The sequence below is a fragment of the Girardinichthys multiradiatus genome, chromosome 14 (assembly GCF_021462225.1).
Source record: "Girardinichthys multiradiatus isolate DD_20200921_A chromosome 14, DD_fGirMul_XY1, whole genome shotgun sequence".
Lineage (NCBI taxonomy): Eukaryota > Metazoa > Chordata > Actinopteri > Cyprinodontiformes > Goodeidae > Girardinichthys > Girardinichthys multiradiatus.
The window spans coordinates 21,462,101-21,489,198 of NC_061807.1; the positions used below are offsets into that span (position 1 = coordinate 21,462,101).

The 27,098-nt window shown below is 39.3% G+C and overlaps 1 protein-coding gene across 13 annotated transcripts in view; it reads left to right on the forward strand.

Moving 5' to 3' along the window:
* The window catches only part of LOC124880679 (collagen alpha-1(XXV) chain), a 255,026-nt gene that overhangs the window by 185,513 nt on the left and 42,415 nt on the right, over nucleotides 1-27,098 (forward strand). For 12 of the 13 annotated variants that reach the window (XM_047385935.1, XM_047385946.1, XM_047385936.1 and 9 more), the window contains 5 exons: nucleotides 5,997-6,023; nucleotides 9,317-9,361; nucleotides 17,551-17,595; nucleotides 18,024-18,050; nucleotides 21,139-21,183. In XM_047385935.1, the coding sequence (XP_047241891.1) occupies nucleotides 5,997-6,023; nucleotides 9,317-9,361; nucleotides 17,551-17,595; nucleotides 18,024-18,050; nucleotides 21,139-21,183 (189 nt within the window). The remainder of the gene's footprint in view (nucleotides 1-5,996; nucleotides 6,024-9,316; nucleotides 9,362-17,550; nucleotides 17,596-18,023; nucleotides 18,051-21,138; nucleotides 21,184-27,098) is intronic. The other variant, XM_047385942.1, reaches the window with a different exon arrangement.

The following is a 27,098-nucleotide window of genomic DNA, read 5'->3' on the forward strand; positions in this document are numbered from 1 at the left end:
CCGTAGATACATTTTTATACACCCATTTGGTTTTGTAACTAAGGCTGTATTATCTGAAAGCATGCAAGGCTCGTAATCTTGGAGAATCGTGTGAGCGGCCAAAGTGATCTATAACGGGGACGTTCATGGTTGCTAGTTTATTGTGGACCTATGATCTGAAATGGTCTGTGCATTGCAGTACCTTTCCTAACTGTGCTGAGACAGCATGTTACGGATGACCTGCAAACACTATGGTTGGAACAGAATATCTGTCGCTGTCTAAAAAAACAAACCTGTAGCAAACTGAACACCATTGTTAAGTGAGTTAAGTGGGTCACAATCACACTAATTGACCATGTAATACTGGTGATAATTTTAAAGCGTATAAGTTTGATAAATTTTATTGTAGTATTAGGCTGCTTCGCAGATTCTGTAAATGCCTTTTCATAAATGACTCAGATCAGTATTGGGGGCAAAAAGTCCTGATTGGAACATCTCTACTTTATACATGAAAGCTTAGAAATAAAGTGAGCCCTAGTTAATGTTAAAAATAAATGTTTTGGCAACTGGTAAAACGTTTCCTCTCATAAACCCAAACATATGGGACAAGCCACTATCCAGCTGACAGCAGGTGGATGCTGGTTGCAGTACTCAAGCTAATAAAGCTTTTGATTATAGTCTCCTCATAAAAGCTACGCTGAAAAGGTCAAAGCAATCTCCAGAAAAATCAAAGGAGAACAATTGTTTAAAATCACATGCTGCTGTCGGATTTTTACAAAGGCAAGAATGGAAAGTGATCTGAGAGAAAGGGCCCTTTGATCTCGCAATACATTACCTCTGACCTTTAGGTAAACTCGACAGTGACCCTTTAATGTTTTATTGCCACCCATTCTTATCTGCGTTCATACAGTAGCTGTGAAGGTAGCAACATTTTTTGTGAGTCATGAGAGTAAAAAGCTAAAGTGCAGGGCCTCAGGTGTTCTTCCATAAGTCTGTAGTGCTTTTACAGCTGTTTATGAAAGCAGCAGCTGGAGTTCCTCTCCAAAATGTCCTCTCGCAGAGCTCTGCATAGAAATAATCACTTCTCACTGTTACTCTTTAAATAACGCACAGCATTTCATGAGTAAATACGCAGCATGACACTGATGTATTTTTAACAAGGGATAAAGTCATCATCTGAAAACAGGCCCCCTTGCTCTAAATCAGCAGGAGATCAGCACGAACCAGCTGTTGTTGAAAAGAAAAAGATGCGACACAGTACATTTACGATGTCAGAAGCTCTGGTTTTTTTTAAGCCAAAGGCTGATTGCTTGCTACTATGTTAGGTCAAATAGTGAAGATAAGATTTTGGATAGATGGAGACATTCTTGTAGCTTATTGTTTCTGTCTGTTTCGACTTCAGAGAGAACATAAAAGCAAAGTTGTCACTCAAGAACAAACTCCGGATGTATCCTTAAATCTAAGGAATTAGATGTTCTCAAGCATTTGGAGCAAGGGACCAAAAGATCGTTTACCATTTTCCTCAAGGCAGGGATTCTGGGGTCAAGACTCAACATTTGCCTCCTTCACAGTGTTCTAGGAGCAAAGCACCTAATTTGACACAGCAAACAGTTTTTAATGTAGATGCTATTGTTAAAGAGGCAAAAGTAGATTCCAGAGTTTTCCAGCAGCCTTTCAGGACATGTGGTGCTGGTTAGGGGGATTAAACTCTTGTGGTGCAACAAGGAGAAGGAGGAGGGGAGGTGGCAAGATGACAACGAAGAAAAGGAAATATTTTCAGGACTCAAAGGTTAATAATGATCAGTGCCACAAGCTTTCTCTGTGCTAAATTAAAAAAGGTGTTCAGCTACTCCCTGGAGTTGGCTTGCAGCCTTAAACAAAGTAATTATTTGCATTTGGATTTTGCTTGGAAAAGATTAAAAAAGCCTAAAAAGTCTCCATCCAAAACTGGAAAAAAGCCCTTCTCCATTTTCATTCTGGAATCATTTCCAGTTTAATTCCCACTTTCATCCTGTATCATTCCAGAGTTTACCCACATTGCACAAGTAACTTTTCCGAAATGCCTTTTGTTGATTTGTTGATCTCTTTGACTACTTTTTCATTAAATGTTTATCTAAAACAAGATGTTAATAATCAAGTAACAGGCAACATGTAATTTAATATTTCACATACACTTACTGGTCACTTTGCCCCAAGAGATGTCTTAATTCTCATTGGTTTTTATTCACCAGGATGTTGGAGAGATTCTTCTAAGATAATGGTCATTATTGACATTGTAGCATCACAAAGATTATACAGATTTGTCAGCACATCCATGATGTGAATCTACCATTCCACCTCATCCCAAATAAACCTACATTGAAGGCAACGTATTTAATTGGTTGTTCAGCAAACCACATGGCAACAACTCAGTTCATTTAAACATCTAGACTTGCAGAGGACAGCTTTCTTAAGTTCAAACCAAGCATCAGAATAAGGAAAAAAATGGGATTTAAGTGGCATTAAATATGGCATTCTTGTTGGTGCCAAACAGGCTGGTCCAAGTAGAAGAAACTGCTGATCCTGTGGGATTGTTACTCACAATCAATAGTCTAGTTTACAGAGAATGAGTAGAAAAACTGAAAATATCCAGTGAGCAGCAGTTTGATGAATGCAAATATCCTGTTAATGACAAAGATCATAAAAGAACAAGAAACCAGACTGGTTGGGGGGGATAAAACGGCATACTACTTGTTACAGCCGAGGTATGCAGAATACCATCTGTGAAAGCACAACACGCAGAACCTTGAAGCAGATGGGATACAGCAGCAGAATATCATACCTGGTGCCCCTCTTTTCATCTGGGACAAAAGTGTTTAAAGTGCGCCTCGGGGACCGATTGCGGCCCCTGGACTGGTTTTGTGTGGCCCCTAACTTCTATTCTAGAACAAACCAAATTTGGCTCCCCAGCACTGGTTGATTAAATTGTTCTTACAGTGGAAAATGACATAAAATATCCGTTTTTTGTTTTATAATAAAGCTTTCATAGTAAATAGGATCACATCTATCCAGTGATTTTTACTGGAAAGCCGACTTTGATTAATTAATTAAACTTGGCTGAATACATCAAGCGTTTTGAAAGAAAGAGTGACCCAAATCCTGTTCTTATTGCTGAAAATAGACTATGTTTGTTGAATCCAGCCCAAAAGAGTTTGCAAACTGGATGCCTTTCTTTTAATACAGCAAACGTGCAAAATCCTTTTAGAGTTTTGGATCTGCAATGATTTACACATCCCTTTTGTACAAAAAAAAACTGATCAACTTCATTGATTGATTAAAATATTGTATACTAAGTTTATTATTGGGCAGGTAAAAAAATGGTCTCAATATAATTTTATGCGATTTCTTTATTTTTTTGGTACTCTTGACTACAATGATTTTAGAAGCTTGGACACCACTGATCTGGGAGAGGAAACTGAGGCTAAAATTCAAACAGACTCACCAAAATTGGTCAATAAAAGATTGTAAAAATGTTTCCTGGTCCACTCAAACTCAATTTTAGCTGCAAAATTCAGAATTTGGCAGGAACAACATAAAAGCATGGGTCCATCATGCTCTTTGCCTGTGGTCCGAGTTGTTTTTGGTGTAATGGTGTGGTGGATATTTTTGGCAGACTTCCAAATTTAAATATTTGGTCCCTTTAGCACCAATTGAGCACAGATTAACTGAGAACTGTTGTTGACCTTGCCTACCCCTTCATGTACCCATGTTTTGATGCCTGCTTCTAGCTGGATTAGGCACCATGTCACAAAGCTCAAATCATCTCAAACTGGTCTCCTGAACATGACAATGAGTTCACTGTACTCACAGTCCTTGGATCTCAATCCAGCAGAGCACCTTGGGATGTGGTTGAACAGAAGCTTTGCATCATGGATGTGTAGCAAAAATATCTGCTGCAGCTGTGTGAGGCTGATGCACAATAGACCAAATTCTCTGAGGAATGTTTCAGACACCTTGCTGAATCTAACACATAAAGAATTGAGGTAGCTCTGTTGGCAAAAACGGGTCCAACGTAGTACTAGCAAGATGTCCTAACAAAGTGGCTGGTGTGTGGAACCTAAGTGCATTTTAAAAAAAAAAACAATAACTCAGACTAAGCTATGCTATCGACAAGAGCTCTGAGCTGCACTCCAGAGTCCCAAAGATGGAGCTTTGCTCAGTGACAGTGATCAGCAGAAATTTTCTTTTCTTTAATTGCTGTGCAGTTTTTCCATAAGCAGAGGATTTAAGTGCTGCAGAGGTCAAGAGTGGGAAATGACCTGGCGAATGCCTCATTGTCTGCCAATTCCAAAGCCATGAATGGAAGTACGAAACATTCAGTGCTTTGTATATGTGCTCGGATGCTCGACTACAATAAGCATCCTGTTGTACATTTTATGATTGCTCAATGAGGGTGCTAAGGTGTAAAATGCTAAGGATACTAAATAATAAAGTATTCTTTTATTCAAAGTTTCATTTAGCTTCGATTACTGCTACTACCAAACATAATTTGAGCTCTACCTTGATTTGAAAAGAATCCGGACTTCCTTGAGGGCACTTGACTTTCTGAAAAATCCCCTTTCCTCCTTCTAACTCTTGAGTGCTCTCAGATGTAGCCAAGTTAATTAGCACTCAGGCAAGTGGTACAGGCTCCCACATACCTACTGGGTCATAAAGATGTTTACCAAGCCCTACTGAGGTTAGCAAACAAAATCATTTAAAATCAAGGAGGAGGAAAACCTTTATTCTCTTGGCTGGATAGAGTAATGAAAGCTCTTTACTAAGGTTTTTGTTATAGGTGTAGGTGGAATGCACAATAAAAGAGCTGCAACTGAGCGGGCCTTGCCTGTGTATGTGAGAACTTGCTGCTAACAAGACTTTAAAGGGCGAATGTTGGGGAAAATGTAAATGAGAAAATGGGATACCTTGAGCTATGTGATGAACGCTTTGCTTCATCAACAAAAACTTAACAAGAAGTGATCCAACAAGCAGCTCCTTCCCAGAAAGCCAATCATTATTAAGTCATAACTTGGCGCCAACCAAACCATGCTTGATTTGCACAGACATATGCACTGACAGACAAACTTTTCAACTTTAATATTACCTCATTGGGAACTTTTTCTCGTTATACAGGCACACCAGAGTTTTAAACTCAGTCGGGGACCATATCTTTTTGACATTTATACTGCATCAATGCAAACAAGAGCTAAAACGCTGCTGCTGTTGAGGGCTTGTGGGGCAAAGGGTCCATCTGGGCTTAACTGAGCTACAAACAAAGTGCCAAATGGCACAGTTTCGCATGCCCAAAGTGAGCAGAAAACTGGCAGATAAGGAGTGTCATCGCAGCCAGAACTAAAAGGTGTTAATGAACTGCTTTGATACGGCAAGTGTTCAGTCTTCTTTTTACAACAAAACTCAGGAGAAGGCTGACGATCTAACATGGCTTCCTGTTTAACAGCAATGAATGGCACTATTCCAAACACATTCATCACAGATTTACATCTCAGAAACGTGGCGCCCATTTTTTGCGCTTTCTAACTTATTATCTCTGTAAGGGTTTCCAAATATTGGCCCATTTAGGTAATGAACTTTTCCCTTGTCTTGGCCTCTCCACTGGGAGTGTGGAGCGGCCAAAACGAGGCACGTTTTTCTTGTTTCTAAAATGAACAAAGACGGAGATTGTCATAAAAGATAAAACCCTAAGAGTTTTAGTAATCCATGGTCTCATTAGGGATTCGAATTTAGGTTGCAATTCCATGACAAGAAAGGCTCAGAGTGAGACAATTTTCAGTCTTTGCCGGAGAAATGAAACAAGGGGTTGATTGTGATTCAGTTCTGCCTGCAGGGCGTATGCTCACTGCATGAAATCCTCCCATGAGTTTGCCAGTCTCGCTGCTGGCTTTGAGGAGCGCATTATTTAATCTGAACATGGCTAATTTTTTTTCTTTGCTGTATTTTTCTTCTACTCAATCTCTTTCTGTCTCCCTTATCTTTTACAGGGACTTGAGGGCCCTCAAGGGCCAAAGGTAAGTTATTAAAAATCACTTACTTATTCTTTAGATCATTCTTACTTATTTAAAAATTGGGGTTCAGCTGCCTTATTTGGATTGCCTTGCAAAAGTACTCTTACCCCTTTAACGTTTCACACTTTCTCCCTTGGCAACCACAAACATCAACAACTTTACTGGGATTCATGTGATTGATGACCACAAAGTTGTGCATAGCTATGAAGTTGAAGAAAAAATTTTTTTTCCAATTTTTGCAGATAAAAATAGTAGGTGTTCATAGATACAACTCTGTATGGTATTCTTTTTTATTTTGTGCCCATGGATCAGTACCTTTTAGACCTTACAATTATAACTTCATGTGTCCACCAACTTTCCAAGTCTAGAGACTGAAGTTTTTGCCCATTTTTCTTTGCAAATAAGTTCAAGCTGAGTAAAATTGAAGAGCTTCTTGCAAAAGATTCTCATTTGGATTTAAGTCTAGATTTTAAATGGGCCATGTAATACATGAATATGCTGGGATCTAAATCAGTCTATTGTAGCTCTGGCTGTATATTTGGGGTTGCTGTCCAACTGCAAATAAAATGTTCCCCCTAGCCTTAAATCTTTTGCAGCCTTTAACAGGGTTTTTTTCAGGATTGAACTGTATTTATCCCCATCTTTCCATAAATTCTGACCAGCTTCCTTGTCCCTGCTGAAGAAAAGCATCCCCACAGTATGACATTGCCATCACGGTGTTTCACTGTGTAATTGGTATGTTCATGGTGATGTCCAGTCCAAATTTGGACTTTGCAAGAATAATTAAAAAATAATCTGCTGCACATAACCAGACCACCTTTGGTTTATGGCAGATTCCAAATAAGACTTCTCTTGGCCTTCTTTCAACAACTTATTTCTTACTTACTTATTGCCACTCTTCCACAAAGCTTGTGGAGAGCATGACAAGTAGTTGTTGATAGACTTTCCCACCTGAGCTCTAGATCTCTGAAGCCCCTCCAGATTGGCCCTCTTGGCTGCTTCGCTAATTAATGCTCTACTCGCCCACCTTTCCAGTTTTGGCAGATGACCATCTGTTGGTAGGTTGGCTATTGAGCCACACTCCTCCTTATCCAGATGGTGGATTAAACAGTGATCTGTGAGATATTCAAAATTTGGGAAATAGTTTTATGACCCAACTCTGCTTTAAACTTCTCCAAAACTTTATTTCTCACCTGTCTGTTGTGTTCCTTGGTCCTCATGATGCCGTTTTGTTCACTAATGTTTTCTGACAAACCTCGAAAGCCTTCACAGAACAACTGGATTTATACTAAGGTTAAATTACACATATGTGGACTCATTTTTCTAATCAGTTGACTGACTGTGTCTGAAAGCAGTTGGCTGCACTATATATTTAGAGTAAAGTAAAATTCTAGTCTGTAGTTGTAACATGACAAAATTTAAATAGTTCAAGATGTATCAGGCACTCAAACTACACTTCACCCTAAAGTAGATTTCTGACATAAACCAAAAGGTTTTTCTTGCTTTAGAATAATGTTTTTGATTTGACGGTAACTAGGTTCAGGTCACACAAGTGGCTGTAAAAATATGTTGGGTGTTTAGTATATTTACCTGGTGACTAGAGACAGAAGAGCCACAGTCAGGTCAAGTAAACATGAGGAGAAAAGGGCAAAAGAGACGAATGAGAGATGGAGAACAGAAAACCTGGAGTTAAGTGCTCCGATACAGACTGATGTGGGAAACAGATGGAGGCCGTATCCAGCGATCAGGTAGCTGCCAGTGTTTGTTCAGTGTAACCCAATCAGACATTTCCTGTCTGCGCCGTCATCTGTCGACGAGGTGGGGGTGTGTACGTGGAGGGGTCAAAGATGATCCACCGCCACGTTAATGACTCATAATCCAGACCCCTAGGCTGCTCAATTAGATCTTCTGCTGTTTGGCAAAGGGGCCACATGGAGACCCCGATCAGGTTTCATCACCTCGGTGGCTGTTTGGTTGCCATTAAATGATAAAACACCCGGCATGAGTCATGTTTACTCAGTACTTTTAGGGGAAAGAAAACGCAAGAAAAAAATTCAAAGACTCCCTTTTATTGTTCCTGCTCTCCAAAATTTATAACTAGAATAACAATAAGGCATTTTTATCAGAAAATAGCTGACATAAAACCCAGTAAGATGTGAAAGAAACTTCATAAAGAGATTAATAACATTTTAGTAAGTAAAAGCACAGATGTACTGACTTTCCTCAAAGTCAGAACTGTGGACAAGATCAATCTAACAAAGCTAATAACCTACAAACATTTGTACTTTTCTTGTCTTTATTAAAACTAATTGAGTGATCACTCAAACAGACAGCAAGCTGGAAAACATATTTAACTTTATTGGAATCTCCCTCAGACGTTTCCTGTTACTGCTGATGAGACTTGCTCAGTCAGGAGGAGGAATTTTGGAGGATTCCTCCTGACAAGGCTATTTGAGTTTATACATTTTTCAGAGACGTTATCAACTCGAAAGCCCCCTCTTGACATAAGGCTGAAGCATCTAAATTAGGTTAAAATCGGAAGTCTGACTTAGCTGCTTCATATCATTGTTTGAGGTTACAGAGTGTAGGAGTGAGAGGGATCTTTAGGGGTGTTTTATTTGTGACAGGACTCTTTATATCTTCTGCAGCATCATCAGTTTGGTTTAGTTTGCTTTTTTACTAGATGTCGCTGAACCCTATGTATTGCTAATTTTGGTGCTTAGGGTCATTGTATTGTCTGAAATTTTCTCCTCAAATTTTCCAGACCAACAAGACCCTGAAGTAGTAAAGATACCTCAAGCTGATGGTTGATTCAAGGATCTTAGACTGATTGGTTCTCTTAGTTTGGGAACCTAAAGCGATATAGAAAAGATGTAAATTGAGCACTAGGTGTGTTGCTTTGAAAGCATTATATTGGTGCCCCTAGATGCTTTTCATTTGCAGAATGCCACCTTCCGAGAAACTGAGATGTCGAAAATTAAACTCGTCATGAAGTTGTTATGGATTCATAAAAAACAATCTATCTGGGGATAAACATCTCAGCACCCAACATTTAACACCTAAGCATAAGCAGCTGTTTAAGAAGATATCCCTTATGTCATTCCAGCATTACCTGTGGATGATAAAGAAAACTAGGAAAATACAACTGATTGAGCATCATTAAGTCTAATTTTGACTAAAAGCAAATTCTTGTTGTATCTAAAGGTGCAAAGATTTAAAATAAAGTTTGTATTGCTGGATGCATTGATAAAAATATATCTAAAAAAAGCCAATAAGCCTTTGTTTTTACTTGCCAGGGTTCACTCGGGCCTCCTGGTATCCCTGGTATTAATGGACTGAAGGTGAGCGCTCACATCTAGAGAAACAGTACACTGTATGATGATGTAATGTATGTTTTCTTTCTTTTCTTTATACTGCCAGGAAACAAATGCTGATCTGCCTTATTTTTGTATGTTTTAGAGAGATATATAACATTTAGTAAATGAAGTTCCAGGATTACCTTTCTACATTTCTGATAGTACAGTATGTTTGATCTTCAGCCAGATTTTATAAACATGTCAAAAACAAAACACAGATGTTCACACTAACACATATATTTTCCAAAATGGAGATTTTATGCTGTGCATGCACCCCCCTGTAAAAAACCAAACAGAGTTTTTGGTGCGAAGAACTGAGCTTTATAAAATTAAGCTTTAAAAATAGGAACTTTTTTAAAACATTGGTTGCTGGTGTGCCAATGTGTCAAGAAGTTATTAAGTTATTTAAGAGGAAATTGTAAATACTACCAAAAAAGAATGGAACTGCAGTTTTTTTGAAGATGTCTTTTGAATCTTTTTTTTTTATACCTGTGTCCTGTCTGCCAGAGTAGCACTCAGAATTGTTGTCTGAGTGCCAAGAAGATGCCCAACAGATTTACTTTCACAAGTGGAGCATTACGGCTAATGCTTTAATGCTCTGCTTGATATTTATTTGAAAAAAAAAAAGAAAATGCCATTAGAAACTGCTTTGGTATTATTTCCATTGTTATGGAGACGGAAACGAAAATGAAAAAAATAAGAAGCACTAAAGAGAGAGAGGTGGGGCAAAAAGGAATAAGGGAGAGAAAAATAAAAGAATGGAGGAGAGAAAGAAGGATGAAGAGATTACAAGATAACACCCTGCTTGCTTCTTCACCTACAGAAACGTATATATTACATTATTGTTACCAAAAAGGTCACAAGAAGGCCACATGAATTCAAGATGTATTTAGTGGTAACTGCTGCTCAATATAGAACATTTGTGTATCTGTTAACATCTGAATTTAAACACCTGTGAGTGTAAGCACGCTTGTGTATACAAGGTTTCTCCATACAAATATGCAATAGCAAGTGTGAGGAGCAACAGACCTGCCCCCTGGACCTGAGACAGACACGGAGGAAATCCGAGCCACATACATCGAAAGGCCCCCAGAACACAGGTACCTCAAGAGAACCACTGCCGGGTCTACCGCAACCCCCCCCAGAGAAGAGCAGGGGAACTACCCAGCAGCCCCAGTGCAGAAGCTCTAGGGAGCTGCAGCGACAAGCCCACAGGCCCCGCCAGCACCCGTCTATGCCAGAGTAGATCCAGCCATGGACCCAGAGATCCGACACCGCGGGACACATCTCTCCCCAAGCAGAGGCCTGACAGGGCCCAGGCCCCAGCAAGCAGCCACAGGAAGTGAGCCGGCACATACCAAAGCACCCAGGTGCAGACACCGAGAACCACAACTACAGAGACACCAGCCACCGGCAGGTAGTGTGGCGTGGAGGAAAGAGGCCCCACATTTGATGGGAGGGCCTAAACTGATCCAGAAGAGGGAGCTAACCTGGCACAAAAACAGGGACACACAGTCACAATCGCACATTCCCACCCTGATGCGTACAAATAAAAAACACTCACACCCACGCACCCAACGTAAAGACACACAGCAATTGATGTCATACACTCACTCACACTCCCCATACATACTCTGTACTCCCAGGTCCAGGTGCTGAAAACCCATAAGGGCAGATAGCCCCTGGACCCAGGAGATGGTCCCCTTCCCTCCGGGGTGGAGACAGGCAGACCACCCCAGCACCAGCCCAGACTAGTGCCGGCACCGCCCGAACGCAAACAACCCCTGCCCAGACCCCGACCTCCCGCCCTGACCCCAGTTCTCAACAACCCCATCCTCATCCGGAGATGGGGCCATGTACAAAAGAGGGGTCTACCTGCTCCAAACAAGCCCACCAACCAGAGACACCACAGGATGAAACTGCCCCAACCCCCCAATGAATTCTGATCTAAACCCCATGAACCCTCCACCCCTCATGAACCCTAACATAAATTTCCCCACAGGGCCATCCCCAACGCAGACACAGATATCGAACACATGCCCCGAACCCAAACGCCATGAATCCCCTCCGCACAGGAGAACACCCCCACCGATAAGCTCCATCCCCAAAAAGCTGACGAAGGTACACCCACACAGCGCAAGCTCCCCACACAGCCCCGCTCCAAGCATCCCCGCTGCATCCTGCCCCCTACCACACAGCACGCCGAGATGGCAAGGCAAGGGCCGCGCGCAACGCCACCCCAGCCTCTGCTCACAGGCGCAACAGGACAGACAGCATCGAGCATCGTGCCCATAATGGAACCCCTGACCCCACACCAAGATGGGACAAACTTACCCGGTAAGAGGTCCCCCAGCCAGCAGCAAGCACTCATGTTTTTTGAATCTTTAGCAATGTGGTGCTTTAGCCACACTTCATTTGAAAGTTGATGTTGTTAATGTAAAATACGTGTTGCATAATGTTTTAATAAGATTCTCAAAGACTTTACAGAGAGATCAAAAATATAGAAACAACAGTCAGTTCAAATAACATATTTTGAGTAGCATAGCTAGGGCCTTAAAGGTTTTAGATACACATGAGGTCTGCAATAAAATGTACATAAGCGCTTTGAAAAGGATGTAGTATTGAGAGAATAAAAGAGGAAAATAACTAAGAAAGAAAACTATTTTATTTAACAAGTTAACATGTTCACTTAGCTTCTTAAAGGAGTTCCTTATTTTAGCAATGCAAATTACAAGGTTAGTCGATCATTTTTTCTTTTTACATTTTCTCTCTACTTGATTTGAAAAAAGAAATTGTGGCTATGATTACATTTGTTTCAGCATGTTTTACAAAGCTAGAAACTAAAGGCTTCCCTGTAAATTCAACTAATTTTGTATCATATATAACTTTTTTGTTACAACTTTTTTGTTTTTTGTCTGAAAATCCTCATGTACAGCATGGATTCTTGGCAAAAAAAATGCCTGTATGATCGGCCACGTGGAGCTCTACTCATATTAGAAGGGCTCTGACATGGATTTTGACTATTTTAAACAATTTTTCTATTTAGGAGAATACCCCTGGGCTGCATCTACAAATCCCAACCACAGAGTCTTGTCTTGGAAGCCTGTGAATCTGTTCACATGCTGAGATCATTTCTGTAATTCGCTTTCAAGTAAAGGAGACGCAGTGCAGGTGTTTCACAAAACTGGGAAAACAGAAACACCAAAATAAACAATAGTTTAAGTGATGGGAATTCATGAGGAGGTGATGTGAGCAGGGCCATCTTTTAAATCTCAAGCACACATTGGTAACAAAGTAAGAGCAGAGGCCTTTGTGGCTATAATAGTAAAGAAGCTTAATTTCAGTGTGAAAGGCATACAAACCCTGGAAACAGCTAAAGCCGGAGGCTTAATTCCACACTTGTGAAATGAGTTGGGTTTGCCAGCAGCCATGAAATAGAACTCTAGAGCTGTGCAATTCATCTATAAAACAGTCTGTTATGGTATGTAAGTCTCATTCATGCAGAAAGTTGAACTCTGAGGCAGTCAAAGCCCGATCGCTATGCTGGTTGACTGTCAGACATCATATTGATCTGACAGCGATACCCACTGAAAGGGAGGGGGGGATGCAATCTGTAAGGCAAACCTTATCAGCATTAGTTTTTAATCAGACTCCATCATAGTTGTTGCAGTACAGCATCATCATTATGTCAATGACTCCCATATGTGGTCTGATGAAGTATCATCACTGCTGTGGTGGTGGTGGGGAGAAGAGCACATGAATCATGCACACTGATCTTTACCACAAGGCTTCATTAAATTAAGGCACTGGGTTAAAAATGAAAACAAGGATGAGAAACACAGGAATAACATCAGCGAACATTTTATTTATGGCGATGAAATAAAATAGCTTAATGCTACCTTAGCATTTTCTTGAGGTTTGACTAATTCAGAGCTATTTTCTAACCTCCCCCCCACTTGATTAAAGCGGCCTGTCTGTCTTTAGAAGTAGCCACTTCTCCAGAAAAGGTTATGATGTGGTATGTTTGCAAAGGTCAGGAGGTTAATAAGTTTGAGCAACAGATGCACTGAGGTCAGTTTCACCGCTTTGAGCAGTGAGATTGAAGCTTTACACCAACAGAACCAGATGGAATTGGATTTCCACATTTACTAATACCCAAGAACCAAACAGTGACTACCTATCTATTGGTTAACTTTGTTAAATTTTGTATTCTTTTATTTTAAGGACTTTTACACTTAATTGTACAGGTCCTTCTCAAAACATTAGCATATTGTGATAAAGTTCATTATTTTCCATAATGTCATGATGAAAATTTAACATTTATATATTTTAGATTCATTGCACACTAACTGAAATATTTCAGGTCTTTTATTGTCTTAATACGGATGATTTTGGCATACAGCTCATGAAAACCCAAAATTCCTATCTCACAAAATTAGCATATTTCATCCGACCAATAAAAGAAAAGTGTTTTTAATACAAAAAACGTCAGCTTCAAATAATCATGTACAGTTATGCACTCAATACTTGGTCGGGAATCCTTTTGCAGAAATGACTGCTTCAATGCGGCGTGGCATGGAGGCAATCAGCCTGTGGCACTGCTGAGGTCTTATGGAGGCCCAGGATGCTTCGATAGCGGCCTTTAGCTCATCCAGAGTGTTGGGTCTTGAGTCTCTCAACGTTCTCTTCACAATATCCCACAGATTCTCTATGGGGTTCAGGTCAGGAGAGTTGGCAGGCCAATTGAGCACAGTGATACCATGGTCAGTAAACCATTTACCAGTGGTTTTGGCACTGTGAGCAGGTGCCAGGTCGTGCTGAAAAATGAAATCTTCATCTCCATAAAGCTTTTCAGCAGATGGAAGCATGAAGTGCTCCAAAATCTCCTGATAGCTAGCTGCATTGACCCTGCCCTTGATAAAACACAGTGGACCAACACCAGCAGCTGACACGGCACCCCAGACCATCACTGACTGTGGGTACTTGACACTGGACTTCTGGCATTTTGGCATTTCCTTCTCCCCAGTCTTCCTCCAGACTCTGGCACCTTGATTTCCGAATGACATGCAGAATTTGCTTTCATCCGAAAAAAGTACTTTGGACCACTGAGCAACAGTCCAGTGCTGCTTCTCTGTAGCCCAGGTCAGGCGCTTCTGCCGCTGTTTCTGGTTCAAAAGTGGCTTGACCTGGGGAATGCGGCACCTGTAGCCCATTTCCTGCACACGCCTGTGCACGGTGGCTCTGTATGTTTCTACTCCAGACTCAGTCCACTGCTTCCGCAGGTCCCCCAAGGTCTGGAATCGGCCCTTCTCCACAATCTTCCTCAGGGTCCGGTCACCTCTTCTCGTTGTGCAGCGTTTTCTGCCACACTTTTTCCTTCCCACAGACTTCCCACTGAGGTGCCTTGATACAGCACTCTGGGAACAGCCTATTCGTTCAGAAATTTCTTTCTGTGTCTTACCCTCTTGCTTGAGGGTGTCAATAGTGGCCTTCTGGACAGCAGTCAGGTCGGCAGTCTTACACATGATTGGGGTTTTGAGTGATGAACCAGGCTGGGAGTTTTAAAGGCCTCAGGAATCTTTTGCAGGTGTTTAGAGTTAACTCGTTGATTCAGATGATTAGGTTCATAGCTCGTTTAGAGACCCTTTTAATGATATGCTAATTTTGTGCGATAGGAATTTTGGGTTTTCATGAGCTGTATGCCAAAATCATCCGTATTAAGACAATAAAAGACCTGAAATATTTCAGTTAGTGTGCAATGAATCTAAAATATATGAATGTTAAATTTTCATCATGACATTATGGAAAATAATGAACTTTATCACAATATGCACATTTTTTGAGAAGGACCTGTATTTATTAATTGTACCAAACAAATTGACTATGTTCAGGGTCACATTAGCAAGAACCATGCCCTACCAATATGTGTTCACTAGTGTAGTCTAGGAGAGGAGAGGATGAGACAACAGATGGATCCGAAAAATGAGCTCCATCTAGGGTAACCTTTTGGTTATTGTCTTAAAAAGAGAAGAACCTGAGTAGGAGTTATTTTCAATAGGTGATTTGTAAAACCGAGGAGCCACATATAGTTAGCAACAGAAAAAACTATTTAATTTGAATTTAATTGCTATAAATTACTAAGGTTAATTAAATAGAGCTACACGACTATGAAGTAAGGATTGTCAAAGTAGTAAGGAGGATGAGTAGGATGAAAAGGGGTTGTAAAATGCAATGCTTTATGCAAAAATGCTTTATGCAGAAAAGACAAATTCCCCTTCTAATGGAAGATCTTAGTGGCTCGTGTGTGTGGGTGTGTGTGTATGTGTGTATATGTGTGTGGTTTGTTTGTGTGTGAGCCCATTTATATGTAACATTGTGTGGATCAATCCCTGACAGGACACCAACATTGTGTGGACATTCACCACTGTGTGGACATTTTGCCTGGTCCATACAAATGGAAATGGGTTTTATGGGTTAATGGTTAGGTTTAGGACTAAGGTATGAATTGAGTTTAGGTGTAGGGTAAGGTATTTACTGGTCAGTGGCGGATGCTGGTCTTTCAAGGAGGGGAAGCTCAATTTCAAGATCGCAGATTCGCTCATTTCGCTGTCAATCAAAAAGAGCCTCACACAGATCATCCAATCATCATGCAGAAGCTGAGCGTCCGGGCCATCCGAGGCCAGCCCACTGCCCCATAGACCCCCAGAGACGCTGAGCGTCCGATGGGCGAGACAAAGCCCAGCATTTTTGCTTCACTATTGAACTCACTGTTTAAAGCGCTGTGAAGCTATGGGAATGAGTGAGAGGAAAACCACGTCATTACCAGTGATAAGAAACTGATTCTGAACAAAAGTTGAGCGCGTTGTAGCGCATATTTAGTCAATGACATGTATACACAACAGTATATATTTGATCACTTATTTTTTGACATTTTAGGGGAAGCTGAGCTTCCCTTGCAGTCTTAGAGCAATCACCACTGATACTGGTAGGGGTTAGGTTTAGGTTGTAGCAATGAATTGAAGTCACTGCAAGGTCTCTGTGCCACCTTTCCCAACAACGCAGTTTGGAACCCGTTACAGTTCCCAAAAGTGATTTTGAACCGGTGACACGTGTTTCCACCAACGAAAAGAGGTTCCAGAGTGTGAACTCTGGTTCAACTCGGGCACCGCATAGTACTTGGTTCTTCTGCGTGAACCGTAATGTCACTGTGGGCTGGTCCAAGCAGCAAGTATGGTGGCAAAGAGGAAGAACATTCCATATAAACATTATTTATGTTTGTAAAAACACACTAAATACGCATTGTATAACTACCCGTTTCTGTTACACTCAGGGATGTTGAACATATGCAAATTAAAACATTCTACATACCAATGTGTGTTGCACAGAGTCGCTGTCTCCTTTTCCGTATTAAGTGTAGTTTATGAATAATCTCATTTTGCATTAAAAGGTACACTGTGTCAATACCAAGCAGCCTGGCTATGTTTTTTACAGTAAGGTAGCCTGCTACTGGAGGTAAGACCAGATTGGTATACAGATACAACCGAAACAAGTAGAGAAATAAATCTGCAACCTAATGCATGCCATCAGTTTTAACTGTTATCTCAAAACATCAAGTAGGCAAAATAAATGGTAAATAGAACAGATGTTGTCTTTAATTTACCTGAATTTTCCGACTGAGGGAAAATAAAGGATATTTCTATTCTACTCCATATGTGAGTGAAGATTTTTTTTCTGTGTGTGAATTTCAAAATGTTTTCCAAATATTCCAAAGCTGTTCTCCGCATCTGATCAACTGTGAACAGTATTTTTGTCAAAACAACTGTTAGTTTAGCTTTTTAACTACGGCCCATGTTTTGACTCCCATTCTTTCTTAGTAGGTATCCTTGGTGACACATTTCGAATGGGAGTGTTGTTGAAAAGCACGCATTCTCGCCGAACGCAGTACGCGAGTAACAAAACATGACCCATAGTTAAGAGACTTAGTGGACCCCTTGCAAACATGGACAAGTTAACAGTAGAAGCGATTATGTCTTTAAAGTTTATTTCCATTTTAGGAATGGAAACAGAACATGCACTGTAAATGTGCCATTTTGAATCTCAAGTCCTTAAACTTCAGTTCAAATCTTTACAAAAAGCCCACTGAATATAGCTGCTGTGTGTTGTGCTGTCAATAGGGAGATGTTGGCATCCCAGGACAGGACGGAATCCCAGGCGCCAAGGTCTGGTGCAAACGTTTTCTGTGTGCTCTTATTCTTTTAGTTCTGCTTGAAATATTGCTTTACTATTTCATCTTACTTTTTGCCCATTGTTTGACTTGTGTGTTTGTGGTGCAATTTGTTTAGGCAAATATACATTTGGAATTACTTTTTTTTCCATCATTAAGCATGAAGACATCATTGTGGCCCATGTTACTTGTAAATATTGCAATGTAAATATTGAAACTTTGAAACTACAGTTTGCAGTTTCATAAATGACAATATTACAAATGACATTTTGGAAAACCTGACATTCATAGGTGTTTCTGTTATCTAACATGAATTTAACCTCAGACACAATATAAACTTGCATAGTTTAGTTTAGACTGCAGCCCAGCCCAAACCCTACGTGACCTGTCCTGTGTCTGATTCTCTCCTTTCTTTTCCAACAGGGTGAAAAGGGAGAACAGGGTGAAAAGGTAAAGTAATAACTCAGATCCCCACACATCCTTCTAAGTATCCCACCATGTGTTAGAGTAGCCTTTGTGGTGAAATGATGGCAGCTCTGCTATTACGCCTCACAACTCCGGCTTGTATTTTCAAAGGTGACTACCATCGAAGATTTGGCCATTAGTTAGCCAGTGATTAAATGAGTCATAAAACTGCACCCAGTTTCTCCAGTTCTGGGCAATGGCCCTTACAGGTTCCAAAAAATAGCCTCCCAGAGGAAAACCCGCTTTACTTTCTCATTCCTTGATTCAAATGGAGCTATATAACTTGGTCTTGTTGGAGTGGGAGGTGTAAACACCGACCAACTCAACAGTGATCAGAAAGGAACTGATGATTCATTGTGCTTTATTGACCACAAGATTGGCCTTCGGGCTCTTGTTTTAAATCAGACTTGTTCTCTACCGCCAACATACCTGGTTCACTGTAATAATGAGGCTTTGTGGAAACAATCTCATAGCAACCGCTGCTCGCGCATTATGGATGTCCTGTGGAGAATTAGCTGGATGCAAATAACAGCTCAATGTGCAGTTACTGAAACTGCACCCAGTAGATTCTAATAATGCAGGATCACGTCAATTCAGAAAGTCATAAGCATAAATCAGTGGTCTGAGAAGGTAGATTGGTTTACAGTGTTTCAGTTTGAGATAGAATTAAACCGGTTTCCAGGCCTTCCCACACACAATACGCTGCTCTTTCAGTCTTCACTTCATACCAGGATTTTCCACACCTTTTTGTGACCCTCTGTAAACAGGTTATGTCTTCTCAAAATAACTTGTGTGTCTTTGACTAGTTTTAGAAAAGAATGGTACTTGACTTCTAATGTCTTTTTGTGAATACAAAAACAAAACAAAAAAAACTTTCTGTGAGTGAAGTTTTAGAAATTAATTTATTTGTTCAGCAGAATATAATTTTAGTTAATTTCCAGAGCTGTCAGACCTCTTAGAGGGTCCGAACCTCCGAGCTGAGAATTGCTGAAGTAAAGCCAGTATTGTCAGTATAAATTGTAGCCTTTGGCTTTGTTCTCCTCCTCAAGAGCCAGGCAGCAAATTCAGGAAACGAAATTGTTATGATACTGACTCCATGCTCGTAGACATTTTGCCTTCCAACATATAGATTTCTTGATGGAAAAACACAGATGTCAAGGAGACAAACTGCTACAGTAAGCTTTTTTTTTTTCTTTAAGTTATCCCTCAATAATTTACACAAGGAAACATGCTTTGATATCATACACACAGACCTCCTAAGTCATTGTATGATTTGTGGTCTAGAAAAAACCATGTGGATTTATGAAAAGTGAAATGATCAGTTTGCTGCCAGACAGACCTAAAACTTGGTCCAAATACCAGAGGCTTTCATGTTTTAGAGGAGCCTAATATGTTAACATAAACTGTTGTTTTTTGGCTATGACTATAAACCAATTAACCAGCAGACAAAATGAATAACATTCTCGACATCTAACTTGTGATGCACTGATTCTGTGTTACAATTGTTCAGTATCTCAAGGTTCTAAATGTCTATAGTTAGATTTTCTGCAGAAATGTCAACAACGTTTGTGTTAGTAAAGTGTATATGCCTTTAGATAGACTTGTTTTTTTCTTGTTTTTTTTATTATTTCCTTTCAAAAACTCTAAATTCTTCTCATCATGCCAGTTGTTTGCATACTGCTGTAATTTAGCTCCTATAAGCTTGCTGAAAACTGGCATTTAACAATAAACATCTAGGTTCTGTGAATATTTTTCTGAATATTTAAGTGAAAAATGACAGATTTAACTATAAACTTTATACGACTGTTTTGATGTATCCATTATGTTGTTCCCAAACAAAAAGCGATTGAAAAGGCAGATCTTCTTTGGAGATTTAGATGTACTTAGGCTACGGACATGTGAATCATGCGATATAGCCACAAGCTTTGGGTGATTTTTACCCAATTAAAAATTACATTTTATAATTATCTTGAGAAGAGAAATTAAATCATAGGCTCACAAGCAAAGCGTTTGCTCAGGTAATATTTACTGAAAAGTTGAAAGCACAATGCCAACATGGCAGTAAAGGGTTTCAAAGGGTGAGAATAAATTGTGGCCTATAACACACATAGGGAGCAGTTGATTGGTTGGCTGGGCACCACCAGTCTAGGTTGTTATAATTGAAATTCGTACATTTTTCTGTCATGGATGGTACGCTACTACAGTGTTTTTTGACTATTAGTTATATGGGACAGACAGACAGACAGACAGACAGACAGACAGAGAGAGAGAGAGAGAGAGAGATAGATAGATAGATAGATAGATAGATAGATAGATAGATAGATAGATAGATAGATAGATAGATAGATAGATAGATAGATAGATAGATAGATAGATAGATAGATAGATAGATAGATAGATAGATAGATAGATAGATAGATAGATAGATAGATAGAATGCTCATCAAAGGTACTTCCTTTACCTTTTAGACCTAGATGACATGTCAGTCTTTTCCATAGACAACTCTTTACCATGGTATCAATTTTTGGCAGCGGTCAAAAAGGTGTACTTACAAAATACGATTCTAATTTTTAATATTTTAATCCAATGGCAACTTTCTAGTTCAGATGAAAATGAGAAAAGCAGTGAAACAACACAGCTAGCCATTTCGCTATGCATTAAGCACAAATAGAAAACAGTGCTAGCATTTAGAGCCAAGATAGTGAATTTAGTTATCCATGCTGCAGCTGTCAATGCCAAGAGTTTCGGACCCCCGCACTACTCCACAGAATGCATTACATCACCTGAAATCAGCCATACTTGAAACACATGTGATCACTCAGTGACCAAAGTGAAGATAAAGGGCCATTACCATGCATTTGTATGGTAATGATACTTAATTTTGGCTCCAGTGTTCTTGGTCTTTTCCTCGAGCCTCCATTACACTGTTTACCATTGCAGTCCGTCACAGACAGAAAACCTATCCTACCGTGTGCCTGTTGAAACAGCCATGTTTAAACATTCAATTTTCAGCCGTGATTAATTCCTGCATTGTAAAAAGAGCCGAATATGATTTTATGTGATCTCATCGCAGGGCGATATGGGTGAAGACGGACCGAAAGGTGACATAGGCGAGAAGGTATGTAAATTATTTAATTTCTTCTCTTTGTTTATGTTTTGGAACCTGCTCAGAGAAACAGTAGACAGTCTCCCTTTGGCAAATAAACATTACTCAAAGTTAATGTTAGCCATCTGAGATGAGCTCTATGAAGACCACAAGAGGCAGCTGAGGTCATGTGCCATCAACAAAACAGTTGTGATGGCTGAATGAAAGCTATCATCCCAGTACTTGATTTGTCATTGTATTATATGTGAACTTAATTTCAACAGTACACTGACGCTATTTCTTTTTTTTCCCCCATTTTTCTGGAGGGACCATTTATCATAAAGACAGCTTGTCAAACTGAGATCCATTTTCAATAATAGGCAGAACCGAGCTTTGGTGAAGGGATGAATATTTCTGTCCAAAAAGCTTTTGTTTTCTGTAAAGGCTTCTCTTATATGAGTACTGACATCATGTTCAGAACTATTATTCTTTCTATCTGAAACTCACCATGTCGCCTTTGCTGTTTTTATCATGTTAAAGCAGCATTCATGAAAACAGACTGCAGCCTTATTTAAGTTTTATAAGCTCACAACAGAAATTTGGACTCTTTCCCTCTGCAAACCTGCTTTAAAACATTTCAAAAATACATTATTGATTTGAATAAACCATTACATGAAAATGTTGATTCAGCTCCTCACATTTCTGGGAAAGAATAAAGATTTTTCAAAGATTGCCAAAAAAGTGGTAACACAATTGCAGCTCTAAGACAGGCAGCCCTAAACACTTTGATGTATTGTGGACCGGAGATGCTTCCCTTTTTTTGCTCTGAATACTGCTAGGTATGAAAACAAAGTGTAACTCATAGACCAGAAGCCGAGTGGAAGCAGTGTACTCAAAACATCACTGCCAATTTATTGCTGTTCAGCGGAGAACATCTTTGATAACCTCTCACTTTATGGGCACTGTGGTTTTTAAAAGGCTGCCGAACCAGGCAGCTGAGAAGGATACAATTCGAGGGAAACAGATGAAAGATATCATCTGTGGAAAATGAATGAACAAAACGAGAAGGTAGGCGTACGGTGATAAAACTTTGCAGCTCATGTGACGCTTTGATCTAGTGTACCTTAGTGCAATAAAAGGGGAAAAAGTGAAAGTTTTTTCTCTGGCAGAGTTGAACTTACCATCCATCTTTCAAGTGTGTACTCCAGGGAGAGTTACTGTAAAGAATTAGAAATACAGTTTTCATAAAAAGTGTACACACAGACATAAAAATGACTTGGGTAAAAAAAAAAAGAAATACTTTGTCCACCTATATAGTGACATATATCCTGAATAATTCAGCACAAAAACAAATATGTTCTGGGGAAAAAATATAATAAATAAAATTAAAAATGAGCAATACCCTGGTTGCATAACTATGCAAGGCTTAAACTAATCTCTTATTGAAGCACTTTTTGCTTTATTCTCAGTATTAAGTCTTAGTATATATCAGTAGTATATCAGCATGCTACACCTGGATTTGTTAATATATGTCCACTTTACAATGCTAAAGTTCTCCAAATCTCTTGTTCACAGCCCTTTTTAGGTGACCCCACAGATCTTCTGTCAGATTTGGTTCTGGGTTCTGGCTCAGCTGTTCCAGAACTTTAATTTTAAATCTGCGAAGCCATTGTTTTGTTGATTTGGATGTTTGCTTGGCCTCACTGTGGTGCTTTCTAGCAGACACCTGAAGATTTTAGGGTAAAACTGACTGGTATTTGGAATTTGACCATCACAAAACCCACAGTTCTACTTAAAGAAAAGTATCCACAGAACATAATGCTGTAACCACCGTGTTTCTCTGTGGATATGGCGTTCTTTTGATGATGCACAGTATTATTTTGAGCCCAAACGTTTTGGTCATAATAGATCAGTCCACATTCAGCCACAATGGTCTTAGGGAGTTTAGCCAAGCCGGCATGTTTTGTTTGTGGGAACAGGATTCTGTCTTGGAACTTCTTCATTCCAGACATAAGTAGAAAACAGGAGGTTGCTGTAACATTTACAAAACAACCAGTATTAGCCAGAAATTTTCTGCCTCTCCTCCTGTGTTGCTGAAGGCTCTTGGGAGCCTCACGGACTAGTTTCCATTCATTCAAAGTTAGAGAAACATCCAGTTTCATTGATGCCACTGTTTTCCATATTTTCTTCAATTATCAATAATTTTCTCCTATGCCATGGTACATATATAATGCTGTGGAAATGTTTTTGTATTCCTCCCCTGACTGATACCTTTGTACAATGAGGTCTTTGATCTCTCTGCAAAGTTTGACTGTAGCTAAAGGATATAGATCAGCAAAATTTACGGAAATCCTTCAAGGACAGTTGATTTTTGATGTTTTTCAGTTGAGTTTAACAGGGTACATAGGTCACATTAAAGTTTGAACAAATTTTAATATACTTATTTTTTCACAGAACAAAAATCAGACATTTCCACTGGAATATGTACACTTTTTAGATCCAGTTTTTAAGCTAAAATGGATAAGATTACATCATCTCAATCTGTCAGAATCAGGTTAGATGTTTAATTTACATGGCGCACAACATATGGAAAGAATAGCTTCAATCAAGATACTTTCAGATGAGTTTAACATATGTCAGATTGAAATTCAGGGCAGGAGAAGAAAATGTATGCTCAAGCAGGGCCCCTGTCATCAGAGGTTTTTGTCTGATCAGTTGCTCTTCCACCATGGTATTGTTGTAGCACTGCTGGTTGAAGAAACCAGAGAACAAAGACATGAGAGGGGTGGAGGGCATCCTCAGTCCTCTAGACTAAGCATGCCAAAGTTAACAATGCGCAGCACGCACTGCAGGAAAAAAATGTGGAAACACTAAGTGAGAGGTGAGACAGCATATGCTTTGTTATGTTGAGCTTAGAGACCTCGGGGAGCACAGAGCGGTGAGGAAAATGACAGAGTAAGCAGTCAGGCAGCGGTTTTCCTGAGACAAGGGGAGACTGGTTATATGGGGGGGGGGGGGTCTGTTGTATGTGTAGGTCTCTAAATGATGGGTCAGTTTCAGTTAAGCTTGTTTTTGAAGATAAAACTAAATATGTTGAATAGGCTATTTTGCATGAAAACGATTGGCAAAGACCGAAACAACAATAGGCTAGATGGTCATCAGCATGGACAAGTTGCTCATAAATGTTCAGCAGCAAAATAATTCTTGATTATTCTTGATGAAGCTCTTATTAATTACCATACTGAATACCAATTTTAAAATGTAATTTTCACTTGTAATAATCCAGATTGCTGCTAATTGTCAGTTAGCAACCACATTGTTCTTCACTAAATATGATCTCACAAAATGCTTTGCTTAAGACAAACTAAAGACGCACTGATCTGACTTTTGTTGCCGATTTCCACTTTTTGTATAGCTTTGTCCTTCTGAGACTGATTTTGGCAGATCTGTCTTTAACAGCTATTAGTAGATGTAAAAACTGCATCCAAGACATTGTTTACCTGCCTTCCTGCCATGAGCGGTTTTTAATAATTTATAGTAGGAGCAGAGGCGACATTAGGGAGCAATTTCTGTAAAAACATTATTTTAAACCAGAGAAAATGTCTATGAAGATCACTAGTTCGACAAGCATGACTAAAACAGCCATCCGTGCCTAATTACGGTCATTATTTTCAAATCCAGCATGTTCCATGACAGACAGAGGTTAAAGCATTGCTGTACCTCATTCAACCTGTTCATAATCTGTTTTAAGTTTTCCTTTTAAATAGCTTTTTACATCGCTGTGCTTCCTCTGACTTCATTTTAAACACCACACTGATACTGATAACACGTAACTTTAAGTCTCCTTTATTCAGTAACAACATCCACACTGAAAAGTGTTTCCATTTGGTTGCTGATTTCTTGGTGCATCTCTACTTAAAACCATAAGACAGTGAAACAACAAAATTTGTTTTTCTGCATTCATTTGACTTAATGAATATGTTCTGTTCTGATCCAAGGGAGGGAGAATAAACTCATATAATTTATTTGTGAGGCAAGTCTACTTATATAGCAGATTTCATCAACAAGTCAATTTAAAGTTCTTTACATGATGGAAAAAGTACTCTGCAGTAACTAAAAACATAAAAAAGTGCATGGCAGTAGCGTGAAAAAGAAAACAAAAGCGAAGAAAAGTTAAAAGTTAAAACTACATAAAACTAACTGCTAAAGAAATGCAATAAACATTTCAGAGAGAAATCAGGCCTTTGCAAAAATAAGATACATTCATTTTAAGGCTTTTTAGAAGTCTTTAAGAAATGTGGATGATGTTAAAAGTACAGTTAACCTCAAGTTAGATTGCAATTCAAGCTGTGAAAGGTGTGTTTCTATCCAATTATTTGTCTTTACAAATATTGTCAAAACATGCTATTTCTAGGCAGAAGCTGATTTATAAAAAATCATTTTAGCTGGATTTGGGAGGGAGTTTTACTAAACTAATGATTATTGTTATGTTCATTTAGTGAATAAAATGTTATTAGATCATTTTCAGCCCAGATAAGAAGAAAAATACAAATACATTAATAGTAAAAAGCAGCAGATGAAGCTCACTTAGCTTGGGTTTAAAACTGTAAATGTCAAATTAAATTCATTCCACTAAAAGTTTTTAAAAAGTTATATTCAAATTTTTTTTATTCTCTATAAAAGAAAAGATAAAAATGTGCCAAGGATTATATTATCTGTGCCAAACAACAGATATTCCAACAAAAAAATAATCAAGTGTTATCAAGCAACAGTGGTTTGCAAAAGTATTCATGCCTCTTAAAGTTTTTTTACTCTATAACCTCAAAATTCAATGTATTTTATTGGGATTTTATGAGACAGAGCGCAACAAAATTATTGTGAACTGGAAGGAAAATTATACATGACATTCATGTTTTTTTCCAAATAAAAATCTTAAACATGTGGCGTGATCATTTCTATTCAGCCCCCTGAGTCAATGTTTTGTCAAGTCTCTGGTTGTCAGTGGAATTTAGTTCTGGACTTTGACTAGACCATTTGTTGACCTGCAGGAGGTGAACCTCCTTTTACGTTCATCCATTTTCCCATCAGATTTGACTAGTTTCCATTAAAAAAAGCATCCTCACAGCATGATGCTGCCCCTACCATGTTTCACAATGTGTTCAGGGTGATGTGAAGTGCATAGCAGGCTAAAAACTTGAATTATGGTCTTGTCTGAGCAGAGCACCTTCTTTCACATGTTTGCTGTGTACTCTCAAGGCTTGTGGCAAATCTTCAACAAGAGATCTTCCGTGCTTTCTATTTGGCACTCTCCAACCTGAGCTATGACATCTGCAGCCCCTCCAGAGTTACCATTAGCCTCGTGGCTACTTCTCTGATGTGCTCATTTTCTAACCTGTCACTCTAACTCGACAGCCATGTCTTGACAGCTGTCCACTACTTGTTGTTGTTCAATCTCATAAAATCCAAAGATACTGACGTTTGTGTAACTTGACAAAATGTGTTCCACCACTGTTAATATTTTACATACACACAGGACATTACGTGCTATGTGAGAAAATAGCTGTTTCCAACTGTGTCTGCATGTCTCTCTCTGGCTTCATTTAAAACAAATTATTACCGCAGCTAAAAGCTTTAGTTCTGAGCCATTTACTGTCTAAGTATTTAACTAGGTGTGAAATTAACTGTGACTCATCTTGTTTAAAAGTTGCAGATGAAAAAAATAAACATTTAGGGTTTTTAGAACTAAATGAACCCTATCAAAGTGTTGCTTTGGTTTTTTTTTCTGGAAGTTCCAGTTGTTTTGCCACACTGCTCTTAGCAGTGTGGCAAAACAAGTTTTACATCCTAAAGGTCTTGAGTACTGGCCCACATTTGAAGTACTGGCAGGCTACTTCTGCCTTCCAAACCTCACATATATTCTAGCTCAGTGAGTGAGGCTGATACTTAGC